Source organism: Chrysemys picta, chromosome 1 (assembly GCF_011386835.1).
Source record: "Chrysemys picta bellii isolate R12L10 chromosome 1, ASM1138683v2, whole genome shotgun sequence".
NCBI classification, from domain to species: domain Eukaryota; kingdom Metazoa; phylum Chordata; order Testudines; family Emydidae; genus Chrysemys; species Chrysemys picta.
This window is the reverse complement of record NC_088791.1, coordinates 105,357,446-105,370,896: the sequence shown is the minus strand read 5'-3', so window position 1 is coordinate 105,370,896 and position 13,451 is coordinate 105,357,446. Positions and strand designations below refer to the sequence as shown.

The 13,451-nt window shown below is 42.8% G+C and overlaps 1 protein-coding gene across 5 annotated transcripts in view; it reads right to left on the bottom strand.

The window, feature by feature from the left end:
* Positions 1 to 6,557, bottom strand: part of DGKI (diacylglycerol kinase iota) — a 287,790-nt gene extending 281,233 nt beyond the window's left edge. The window contains exon 1 of one of the 5 annotated variants that reach the window (XR_010592257.1): positions 6,017 to 6,500. Coding sequence is in view for 4 of the 5 variants with exons in the window: in XM_008171112.4 (XP_008169334.2) it covers positions 6,017 to 6,426 (410 nt within the window). In the remaining variant the exon portion in view is untranslated. Of the gene's footprint in view, positions 1 to 6,016 lie in introns of all 5 variants that reach the window. The other 4 variants (XM_008171112.4, XM_065565893.1, XM_042851905.2 and 1 more) reach the window with 4 other exon arrangements.
* Between the last annotated feature and the right edge of the window lie 6,894 nt (positions 6,558 to 13,451).

The window sequence follows — 13,451 nt, the reverse complement described above, 5'->3', positions numbered from 1 at the left end:
AAGATACTCCATCACAGAAGGTTTTTTATTTTATTTTGACAAATTTAATTCAGTTTTAATTATTTATAATGCTTCGTGGTACATTAGCAAATGTGCTGTCATTCTGTAAAAGTAATGAAGTCTTAGTAGTATGAGATGTCACCATAGCACTGTCTCTACTACTCAATTTTCACTGAGAAGTGAAGTGAGACCTACAGGAGTTTTGTGAGAATTATCGCATTTCCAAGTGAGTGACGTGAGAATTACAGAGGTTCTGGTCTACTCTTTGCAATTCTGTTGTGGTCCAGAGACTCCCCCTTAGCTCCAGGCTTATCCAGCTAAGTATTTATACCACATTAATCATTGTGGTATCAAAGCACCTCTTGGTCTTTGCCGTGTATCAGCCAGTGACTAGTTCCATCTGACCAGAGCCTCCCTGGGTTTTGTGGCCATTGCTGACAAATAATAATCATGGAAATTCCAACTGCCAATTTTAAAGAGTCACTTTTCTGAGTGGAACTAGACTTTAAACAGACTCAGTAACACAGAAACACCACCCCCAACCACTTCCATTAGTAAAACTGAAACAACATTGTTTCCTATCAGGGCAGGCTGCATTAGCCAAATACAATGCATGATGAGTGAGTAGCCAGGCTGCTACATATTAGCAGTGCAGGGCTCATTCATTGTAGCTCCTGGTCCAAACATCCTTGACAAACCCCTGAGCAAAAGCCATACACTGCTAAGGTTACTAAAGCCTGTTTAACACTCCATCAAATAAAGGTTGTCTCCCACAGGTCAAGGTGAAGACAGAATTAAATTTATGGACTACATAACCTATTCATAGGAAAGTTCTTTGGTGAATTTCACTTTAACTTTTAAAAGACTGCAACTGACAACTTTTAAAAAAACAGAAACCTTACCTTCATATTCCATGTGTCAAATACTTCATATTTTTAATAGCACTAAGTATTAGAAGTGAAAGAAGAGCCAATGTCCTTGTCAAGATTTATACTCCTTGATTACTTTTTTAATATTTCTCTCCACTTAAATAATGATAACCAAGAGAGTGCAGTTTCCCTTTTGTTTATACTCAGTTTAATTTTAAGGTTTATAAACCTGCTATGGTTTGGGGTTTCAAATGTGTCAGGATGATGTCTATCTTAAACCTTTCATTGGCTGTTTTCTTTAGTGGAAGCATTTCTACTGATCGTCAGTTTGACAAAAGCTGCTTTTAACAAAAAAAATAAAGTTTGGACTAAAGTTAAGTTGATAGTGTCCCTTTTAAGTGAAATATATGGAGTTTGCAGAGGCAAAATTCTGGTAAAAATTATGGGTGGATGGGAGGAAGCTTTCCCAGCACCTTTATGTGGTAACATCCAAAAAACTCAACACAGCTAATTAAATGTCCAGCTAGGTCTTGTGATTTTAGGGGTAGTGCTCCTAGAAGGACCAGAGTTAGCAGAGCTTTTGCTTTGTGGGAGGGGCATCTGTTTTTGCCAATTTCTGTGGAGGATGGAGGTGAATATTTCATTAAATCAATATCTGTAAACAATGATAAACTTCAATTTGTAAGCCCAATATTCATATTTAATTGCTTAAGATGCTTACCACAATATTTGGGCAGTAAAAATCAGCATTAAAATGGCTGCTTGGGTGCTTGTATTCCAATGTAAAGTCCCAGATATGGAAGAGAACTTCCCAATTTAGATGCCTGAACTGGGCTCACAAGGCAGACCATTTCCTCAACTTTCATGTAGATCAAACAGCCACTGGGGCTGGCCACATATTCTTGATTTAGAGAAAATGCCACACACCCACAATGCTTTTTTACAATGTTGCTAGAGAGACCGTAAGATACATGTTACTTGATAGTTAAGGTCTAGCAGCAAAGCCCAGAGCTTGCTTCACATAACTATGTATTGAGAGGTTTCAGAGTAGCAGCCGTGTTAGTCTGTATCCGCAAAAAGAACAGGAGTACTTGTGGCACCTTAGAGACTAACAAATTTATTAGAGCATAAGCTTTCGTGGACTACAGCCCACTTCTTCGGATGCATATAGAATGGAACCATTCTATATGCATCCGAAGAAGCATGCATCCGAAGAAGTGGGCTGTAGTCCACGAAAGCTTATGCTCTAATAAATTTGTTAGTCTCTAAGGTGCCACAAGTACTCCTCTTCTTTTTATGTATTGAGACTACCCCAAGCCTGAAAATGACTAATCAAAGTTAGAAGGGCAAGTATCCCATCTGCAAATGAAGATCTACTTAAACTGACTGTACATATGCACATATACATACTCAACATACACACTATCTTATGCACAAGCACAGATAAGTTCCACATTCCCACTGTGTATATAAATACATATTTGGGAGGAAAATAGCAAGCAATCATCTATCCTAATAGTATGAGCAGCTTTCGGAGTAAACAAAATGTTTTTTCCTCTAGTAGCTCTGCAAACATTCTCTTGGTATAGACTGAATATGGTAGATGAGAGTTGGCAACACAATACACTTAATTGATTTTGGAGCACTATGTGCAACATGCCTAAAGACACAAAGCAATTTGTTATGTGGTCTTCTCTAAATCCCAAATACTGATTAGATTTCACTATATAAAGGGACAAATATGCCCATGTATGCATATATTACACAACTTCATTACCAATTTAATAAATCAATCCCTGTACTCAGATACACTGGTCACATGAATGCAAACATTTACATCTAAACTAGGTTGTTTATTATAGTTATGGCATAGCCCCTGTGAAATTAACAAGTTATATTTTCACAGTAACTACATAATTACCCTAACTAGATCTTCTTACAAGGAAACAGCTGTTGCTTAGCAACTAAATGGGAGGACGAAAGGAATGGAACTAAGAAAAAGTAACCAAAATTCATGTACAGCACAGGTTGTTGTGTATGACAGGAAAGAGGCATACAAACACAGCACATTAAAAAAAATTCCTTTCTTTCTTTTTCCCCCCCTTTTTCTCTCTTCCCCCTCCCCCCACTCCCCACCCACCCTTTATGGGAAAAACATCTCACCCCCTTCCTTGACACTCATGTTCCACTTGGCCACTTGTCACTAATGCAGTTTTTACATTTATTTGCATGGGTCTGGGCTATTTTAAGCATGTTCCTGCTATATTCTTTTATGTACATATAAATACAGATGTATGCTTGTGTGTCAATATAATACAACACACACAAAGACAACCCTAAATGAACCATTTGAAAGCCAGTGTGGTGCTTTGAATAATTTCTATTGTACTATTGTGTGAAGGAGTCCAAGTGCCAATATAAATAGAGTTTCCTGCGTATTATATAGTCATTTGCATTTATAAATCCATTGCAGCACCATAATTTGCAGAGAAAAAAAGGTAGTAATTTTAAGAGGGGGAAAAAACAAACTCACCAGCAGTGCTTTGTACAAGTCTTTGATTCTGGTGTTTGCTCTATGGGTAAATGAAAGAAAGGAACATTCCGTGTAGGAAATCAGTTCCAAAAAAAAAAGTGTGTGGAAATCCCGGGATGCATAGAGAATTTATTTTCCCTTTCTCAGTCTAAATCAAGCAGAATGAATAATATGCCTCCAGAAATGGTTATTTAAAAGCTACTGAGAAAACCTCCCATTTCTAAAGGTTCAGGACTTGCTGCATGCTCACACATATGTGGGGAAAGGAAGGGGGAAGAAATCCCACTATTCCTCCCAATGTACATTTATTATGAAACCCTTACATATGCACAGTACAGAAATGTGGGGGACCCAGTGAAAAGGCTCCTCATACTTCACAATACCAGGGAAAGAGAACATGTTACAAATAGATTTGTAAGTATAAGATACCCAAACTAATCAAATGAAGTGAACGTATACAGCTTGAATAGAAACACTTCCCAAATCTACTGCAAACCACATTCCTCTTGCACCAAAAGCAAGTTGGTGGCAGATGTCAACATTTAGAACTGACCCTCCCTAGCTTATTAACCCACCTTTGGAGTTCCCGGTCTTCAGCTGCAACTGGCACAAGCTGCTGCCACGAAATGTACAATTTTAAAAAACCTACTGTAATAAAGTTATAAAAATATTGAAAGATGCTATATACACAAATAGTTCAAGAGGAAGCCAGTGTCACTCACTAAGGACAGCCCAGTATGAATCACTCACAGCTTTATTCTCATCAGCTAACTAGTCACCCCTTATTCAAAGTCAGAAGAAATATTCTCTACCCACACATGAGGTATTATCTAAATTCAGCTTTAACTATGGAGGGGCAACATCTCCCCACAAGTATGTAATTACATCATTTTAAACCATCACTCAGAGAGAGAGAGAGAGAGAGAGCAGCATTATTAACCTGACTAGAATATAAGGGGACAGCCCAAAAGTATTTTTACTCAGTGCTAGTGAAAGTTGCTGAGCTGACAGCCCTGGCCACAGAAGTCTTATTTTATTCTAAAGGCAGAATAGTAGCAGCTATATGATCTTCTTCCACCCTCAAGTTAATGTGGCTCACCCATGACACAGGTGTGGGGTCATATGTGATGGGTTTTTGGGGGAACATGTGGTTGTAAATCATCTAGAACTAGACTGAGGCCACCAACTTCTCTGACATGAGCCAAACACCTCTTAAACAGTAACAATTTTCAATAGTTACTGACTTGGGAGCAGATGGTAACCGGTAACCTAAATAAGGAAGGACTCCATTAGCATGCCCTAGTTATGAAGTCACAGAAATGCATTTTTGAAAGAGGAATCTAGTTGTTTGAGTATATGGTGTAAATGCATTGTGACAAAATGAAAAAAAAGTCATAAAAGCAACACCACACTTCAGTTATACCAAATGCCCACACTTTCCAGGTGTTTGGACATGCTTAGCCTTTGGTCTTCTGCCTCACAAATCAGCCAAGCTGTGTGGGTATTCGGTATAACCACCCACACACCTTGTCATCTGCTAATGCTTACATAATGACTCACTGGGGAGTTGAGGGGGAGAGAAAGAAGACTTGCTCTTCATGACACTTTCCATAGAGAAATCCTGATCAGAAGTAGCAATGCCACAGGAAAATGTTTTTGTGACCCCTTTCTAATAAATGTTTTGAGGCCCAAGAAATGATAAGCAGCCTTAATTTTATTCTAAACAGCAAAACTCAAGAATCACTCCACTCCCCTGACAGTCAGGCAGTATTTCTGACCCTCTTTGGCTAATCCTGAAGTCTGCACACACACACACACCCTAATGCTCTCTACCTATTTGGAGGGTTATCGTAAACAAGATCATGGTTTCTTTTTTAGTGTAATCCAGATTGACTGGGGAAAATAAAAGCAACACAGACAATTATGGTGCTGCCCTCACCCTAATCCTTGACTCTGCAACATCATTCTGACAGCGTAACTCCCACAGCCTGCTGTCAGGGCACTCCATGCAAAGACTACATCAATACCAACTGCCACAATATCGCATGTTTCATGGACAAGCATACTAATATACCTACACAAACATATAAACGCATATATATAAAACATGGATATGCATACATACACACACTACACACACACACACCATTTATATATAATTTTTTGACATTAACTTGGCCAAAAGATTATTTCCTATAACACTTTCTCTATATTTGAGCCCACTGAGTAAGTGTCTTTCTTGTGGAATCTCTCTCCCTCCCAAAGCCCACCACCACCTTCCTCAAAGCTGTCTGTCTGCTCCTGGAGACCACCAGAGCCAGCTCAGTGGGCTACTGGGGATCCCCGCATCTCAGCCTGAGCTCCCCCACTTGCCCATTCCTACCTGCTGGAGTGGTTCAAGCTACCAACTTGGTGCCTCCTCTCAGCTATTTCCAGGGCAGCAAAAATGCAGCGCTGAAGGGGGAGCTTGCAGCAGCCACCAGGGAAACTTCCAAGGCTGGAGCCCTTTTCCTGCGGCTCCAGGAGTCCCCCCATCCAAACCCCCGGACTCCCGAGGCTGGTGCCAGGGGCGCGTGTCTGGGCTCGGGAGCCCCTCTCCCCCGCCCTCACCCACCTGTAGGACACCTGCTTCCTGAAGGTTAAGTTCCTCAGCTTTTCTTCCAGGGACTCTTCCTTCTGGCCGGCGACTCCCATCTCCTCCTCGGCGGCGGCCGCCGAGCTCCTCGTGTCCCCGCCGCCCTCGGCTCCTCGGCAGCAGCTGCCGCTGCCTGCAGCCCCCTTGTCCTCACCGGCTGCCGACGGGGGGTTCATTGCGGGGCGGGAAGGACAGCAGCCCCCCGGGCCCTGAGTAGCAGGGAGCAGACGCGGGGCCGGCGGCGGCTGCAGCCGCTGAGGTGCGGGGACAGGGACAGGGACAGGGACGGGGACGGGACGGCTGCTGCAGCTGGAGCCACTCGCCGAGGAGGCTGCAAATGGCAGCACCTTCCCGCAGCATCCATCGGCGGCTGCACTGCAGCGGGGCATTGTGGGAAACTCTTTGCCTCCCCCTCCTCCCGGGCCAATCAGCGCCCGCCTCCTCCTGCTGCTGCTCCTGACACTCCCTCCTAGGACTGGAGCAGTAGCATCGCCGCCAGCCGGGCCAGAGCCCCGGGAGCAGGCGGGGGCTGGGTATTTTTTCAGGAGCCAGTGAGGGAAGAGGGGTGTAAATGGGAGGGGGAGCCCTGGAGCGTTTGGAAAGGGAAGGGGAGATATTTAGGAGTTAGGGTCCCCTCTGAAGATTATAGGACGATGGAGGGTGGGGGAGAAAACAGGTGGGGAAGGGGGGTTCCTGCTGGAGTGTTTAGACAGGGGAAGGAAGAGGGGAGGGTCACGGCTACAGCAGCTAGTTAACTAGCTCTGCTCCCCCTGCGCACGCACACACACAGCCCCAACTCGTCCAGGAGATTTCTGACAGCTGCTTTGGGCACATTTCCTGCTGGAATGGTCTCTCCTGTATCAATCACACTCGTTACAGGGGGAGAGAGACAAGGCTGCGGGAGAAGTGGCACCCGTGTCATATTTTAAATGAAAAACCAATACGTAAAAACAGCCTTCCTCCCTTAGAAGGTGTTGGAGTTGTGAGGGCAGAGGAGGCATAGATCAGCAATGAATTAAATATGTTCTCGTGAAAAGGCTCTCCAGAAAAGGGCTGATTTTTCTTTACCTTTTGGGCTACATTAAACTTCCTAGAGACAGGTCCAGGCTTTCACCTTTATTTCATCACAGGATCTTGACTCTTATCTTTTTTTTTTATAAGACATTACAATCAAATCTGATTTCTGCTTCGATTAAGCTGAGTTTAAGCTGTAAAAATTTAATACCAGTGGGAAATTGTCCAGGTGGTGACCGTAGGACACAGGGGTGGGAGTGCTGGAGAAGGAGGTATTAATGCACAAGCACTAATGAGGGATCCAATGAAATTTTACCAAGGTAGGGGGGAAAGGAAAGGAAAGGAAATCTGAACAGACCTGTAGGAGGAAGCAGTTAATAGGCACTTTCACGACTAAGGGCAATAGTTGGAGGGAATATTAGTGAATGGACACAGTAAGTAAATACAGCTTACGTGGCTGCATATTAAATATGTGACAAAGAACAGACAATTCCAGAGACATCAGCCATCACTCCACATAGTTCAGTAACATTTTTTCCATAAGCCACTGAAGAAACCCCAAACCAAAAGAGCAGCCTCGACCTCCCAGCCCCCAACAAATGGATTTAAAATACTAATATATTCTTCCATGTTAAAATAAAATATAGAGCCGCCCGTGCCTCCTGGACAACTGCAAAAGCTTACTACTGTTCTCCTCACCCTTCTTCACCTCTCACCCAGTATTTTTCATCTAAAAGTTGTAAACACTGACATAGGAAAATGCTCATGTGCATAAATGTACACATCATGTGTAAGTGTGCACAGGATTGGAACTTTAGCTTGCATATTCTTCAGACAGGGACCATGTCTATTTGTATTGTGAAGTGTCTAGCACACTCTTAGACACTATACAAATAGTAATAAATCTATCTGGTTTCTTCACAATGTTGATCCTTCAACAACTGTATCTGTCAGGTACCTTTGAGTACCTCCAGGATGCCCCCCCTCATAATCTGCTCTTCATTGCCTGTCTCCCCCCCCCCTTTTTTTTTTTAAACAAATACTATATTATTCAACAGGAATGGTCCAAAACACTACGTTGCAAAAGCACTTGGACAATGACAATAGGATACTCACAGCTGACCTTAGAGGCAAGTGGACAGGCAATCAGGGTGGAGCTCAAGATTCAGGGAAACTAAATCCCTATCCCCCATTTTGGGCATGTGGTTATGTGTATTTTTTTCCCTCCTGGGAGACAAAGCACCTCTGACCAGCCAATCCCTGACAGTAGACCAGGGCCAGTGCCCCGTATCAGAACAGGTGGGCCCACTTGAACCAATTAAAGGGGACAAGGCTACACCTGGGGTTATAAAGAGCTGTCAGAGGTCACGGAGTATTGGGATAGGCTGTGCCTAGGGGAACAGAGCCACAGTTGAGTAGAGCTAATGCCTGTGGTGGGTCCCTAGAGCAAGAGAGGAAGGTAGCCCTATGAAACACTAGGACAAAAGGTAAGCAAATTTTATTTGTTTTTCTTTGCACAATAAACCTTCTTAAAGGAGACCAGGCTTGGCATTGAGTACATACTAAGCTGGGGAGATGCCCTGCCCTGTGGGAACCCCATTTTTGCCTTTCCTTCTGACCAAAAATTGTTGGATGTTCTTCCAACATAAACCAATGCTGCTCACAGCACTAGCCACAGAGAGATCCAGGAGGTTCTTCTGACATGCCCATCTCCCTGTACAGTATAGTATTCCCAGTGCTAGTCCAGAAACTAAGGGTTGGGCCCTGAATTCAGATCCCCATGTGGCAGAGTATCGTGTTGTCCCTGCACTAGCAGAAATAAAAACAGCACTTAAAATAATATATTGCACCCTTGGAAAAAGGGATCAAACACACTCCTAGAAACTCCTCTTTAGCTACATCTACAAAATTAATTGGTGATGCAGCTTATGACACTTGCCTGCCTTAACCTTGTCTCATCTATTCCTAGAGTCATTAAAAATGCCTTCATGAGAGATAGGTCAAGTGGCCAAGAGAATCAGATGCTGCCCTAATCCTCTCAGTGTGTTTGTTTATGCATTAATCTCTTCCAATTTTTTCCCCATGCAGTCTGTTTTTAGTACACTACCAAATCAAACACCTGGCTCCATTACAGAACCTATTAACAAATGAAATACCCCACCCTCTTTGTTCCCTGCCTCACCCTTTTGTTGGCCAGCCACAGTGTAAGAAAAAGTCACAACATGGGACTGTTTAAACACCTGGGATAATAGTGACAATATTAATTTAAGAATGTAAAGGTTGAAGCTGGGGCTTTGACGAAATCCCAGAGGAATATACCCAACAAGCACCTAGTTTTCAGTGTCCAGAATCCAGGGCCACACCAAGGCAATGTGACAAAACAACAACGCCCCAAACAAACAAAATCCCTACCCCACAAAAACACATCCATAAGAAAAGAGGGACAGGATGATCAATACAGTTATTCTAAAAGAGAAATTCAAAGGGAGTACTTTCGGATCACTTGCTGTATAAAAGCCCACTGTGTGGTGGAGACTTTTGCAAGGCACTTGAGCTGAGGTGATCCTTAAAGGCCATTTAGAAGCTTCAGTTAGTGCTGACTGTGGCTGCCCACCTTGTAAGTAGGGCAAACTGGTGACAGCTTATTACCGCTAGAGAGCGTGTGCACGCACACACTCTCCACTGCCTTGCACTTCATTTTTGGGTAAAATTCAGTGTGCTTGTTGATCTCAACAAACCCATAATGCTATAGAGCCTAGTTAACCCAAAGACTCCTCTTGCAATGCTCCACTGTGTTACTTGGAATCAGAACAGTACAGCTAACTATCCTATGGATATAATTGGAGGGGGTCAGGGCAGGACATTGCAGGGAATTAATCCCTGTACCAGGGCTTGGGGCAGTTTAGGGACAAAGGGGAGGCAACTTGCACTTCCCATATGCTGAGACTGCCAGGGAAAGAGTCGCCCCTGTCATCACTACATGTCTATACTATATTATGGGATCACCTATTTTTGCTATTGCTGCTGAAATTTGCATGACTAATTTGCAACATATGGTGCTAAACAAGCTTCCAATACAGTCTGCTTTATAGTAGCACTGAGGAGTGAATCTGAAGGCCTAGTAAGATAAGGCCTTGCTCGCACAATTACACCCGAAACATGTCACTTTTTAAAGAAACATAGGAGAAACTTCTTGAAAATATCAGATTTATTCATAGATTTCTTTGTAGACTTCATTCCCTGTGGCTAGACTAAACTGGAAGAGATCAGTACATAAGAATAGAACCTTACCAGGTTGACAACATCTGGGAGTTTTGTGCTGGCAAAAGGTGCTGGATTCCAACAGCGGGTATCACAGTTCACAGGTTGGCAGTGATACAGAGGCTCAGGCTTTGGGATAAAGGAAGTACCATGCATCATTTTGCAGTGACTCCTCTGGCTGGTTTGGGAGCATTGATAGACTTCAGCAGGTGTTATGTTAAGTCCTCTTTTAGGCAGTAGGCTCATGGCTGCAATGCCTGGCTTGAAGAGCTGGTTAGATGGCATGAATGAAACAGGAAATGCTCAGACAGGATTAAATTCATCCCTGTACAGAGGGCCAGGAAAAAGCCTTTGCACTATTTAGTGTCACTGAAGTTCTATTCTGAAGGCTTCAATGGTGCATAGATTCTGTGTATGGGGGTAAATTTTAGGGGGGGGGGTACAGAGAGAGAGAGAGAGACAGAAAATCCTTTCCATTCTCCAGGTAAGAGTAATTTTTGAAGAGGTCTAATTGCACTCAACTTCTTTCTCCAACATAAGCCCAGGACAGACTTACCTAGGCTAGCTTAGGTTTCCATTCTGCATGCTTGGTTCAGGCACTCAACTCCTTCTATGGTCAAGCAACTTCTTCAGGGTAATGCTTGATATAAATTGACCTGATCCAACATCAGTTCAGTACCCCATTAGACAGAGTAGTTTAGCTGCTGGGGTTATGGTTGCATTAGACAGACAAGTGGACAGTCATGATTTGTCTCCTTGCTAAACTCTGATTTTGTTGGTACAAATACACTGAGGGGGAAAAAACTTAAGCAGCTGCTGAACATTTTTAAACGTTGCCTTTAGAAAATGGAAGAGGTGCATCTCAAATTTGAAGTTATCCTAAAAGGGGTTTTTTTGCTCTTTAAAAAAAAATATGCCACATAAAAGACAGAATTGAGACTTTTTTCCTTGTAGAGGAACACACAATTCCAATTTTGTAAAAAATAAAATTTGTATATAACTTGAGATCAATAAAAAAATGCAACTTAAAAAAATTGAATTAACACACACCTTTTTTTTAAACAAGTTGATGTCCCCCTGCAGTATTTGAAGCCCAAACAAAGCACTAAGAACCTGAGAACAAAACTGACTAACCAGAGTAAAACTGACTTCATTAGTTTTCAAAGTCCTTGTAAAGAGGAATGCAAAACCTAAACAAAGAGCATACTTTACAACAAATAAAGTGGACTTTTAAAGTGCAATAATGTCTAGTACCTACTTCGTATATATCACTTTTCATCAGTAAAGCTCAGAACTTTGCAAAGGAGGTCATCATTATCATCACCATTTTATAGATAGGGAAACGGATGCACAGAGATGTCATGGCTTTATCTCAAGTCACCCAGAAGGCCAGTGGCAGAGCTGGCAACAGATACCAGTCTAGATCTGCAGTCCAGTGCTCTATCCAGTAGGCAACACTGCCTCTCTGAATACCCTGAGTCATGGCAGAGATGCAGATGTGTTCACAATACATGAATTTTAAATACCCATTGTTTCTTTATTGTTTATTCATTTGTTTAGAAAAATGCACTCATACACTGTGAAAAATCAGTGGCTGGTGAAGGTTCCATCTCTCTCTCTACTGCGAGTACAGTATCCGTAACGGGGGCAGATACTCTGTCAAATAATATCATCAAACTGTCAGGAGCAGATTCCGATAGCCTCTCTCACTGATGGCCATGGGCCTAAACATGGCAGAAAGTGTTACTCAATGTGAATAGAGGGATCAGGATCTGGACCAGAGTAAAAATAGTAACAGATTTTCCAAAAGACAGTATGTACTGGAGGGTGACAAGGTGTGAACATGAAAGTCTCATGGCCAGCATTTACTTCTACGACGTGGCTATCTGGTGTAATCACAAAGTGCATGCGTTACCACTTACCTCATGATGCTCTAAGGGTCATAACTATGATGACCATTGTTGCTTAATTCAATATTGTTAATAGTCACCTTGCATTTTTATTCCCAAGCCCTATTCTTCAATTAGGCAGAACTCAGCTATAACTACTTAAGACAGAAAGATAATGGCCATAATCGGTCACCCCCTAATGATTTTCCGTTAAGATTTTTCTGCTCAATTTCATGCTTGTAAAACGTATCCTGGATTGATAGCTCTGGCAGCTGATATTCTCTAGTCAGAGAACCAGGACTGCTGTGGCAGTCGGGGAAGGATGGTTGTTGCAACATGGTCTCAGAGTGGTGAAAGCAGAGAAGAATGAGTGGGATGCTTAGGACTCCCACAGGATATGGCATATCCCCCTTCCCAGGGAAGGCACAAGATATTTAATTCAGATGCAGTGGCCAGTCAGACAGGCATAAGACCAAATTTCAGGTGGGTTCCTATAATCACCTTAGATGCTCTCATGCCCTTTAGTTAAAGGCACTTCTGACAGAGGTCTTTAATCCCCAGCTGTAGCAGCCAGGCTGTTCAATGAAGTGCTTCCATGCTACTAGGAGTGTACACCTGTGCGTAGTACAATCTGGGGCAAGGGAGCAGCTGCTGCTTAGTCTAGAAGAGTATTCTGCTGTACCATGAGATAGTGGAGTACCCAACCCAAACAAGGATGGCCTCATTCTTTTCCCAATTCTTGCCACAGACTGCCTGCATGACCTTGGGCAGGTCATTTCATCTCTCTAGTCAAGATTTTCAGAGATGTTTAGATATATTAGTTGCCAGACAGGACAGCTACAAGCTCCCACCCTCTGAAAACCAGACTCTTAAGGTGTCAAGAAAGGTGTCCCAAAACAGAGCCATACAAAATCCAGTTATGTATCGGCTTCTGTTTCTACCCTGTTTCCCCGAAAATAAGACATCCTCCGAAAATAAGGCCTACTTACAGTTTTGCCTCTCGTTGTAATATAAGGCATCCCCCCGATAATAAGACCTCCCCGATAATAAGGCATCCACCGATGTGTACCGTATTCTTCTTCATTGAAAAATAAGACATCCCCTGAAAATAAGACCTAGCGCATCTTTGGGAGCAAAAATTAATATAAGACACTGTCTTATTTTCGGGGAAACAGGGTAGGATGACCAGACAGCAAGTGTGGAAAAATTGGGACAGGGTGGTGGTGGTGGTGGGGTAATAGGCTTCTATA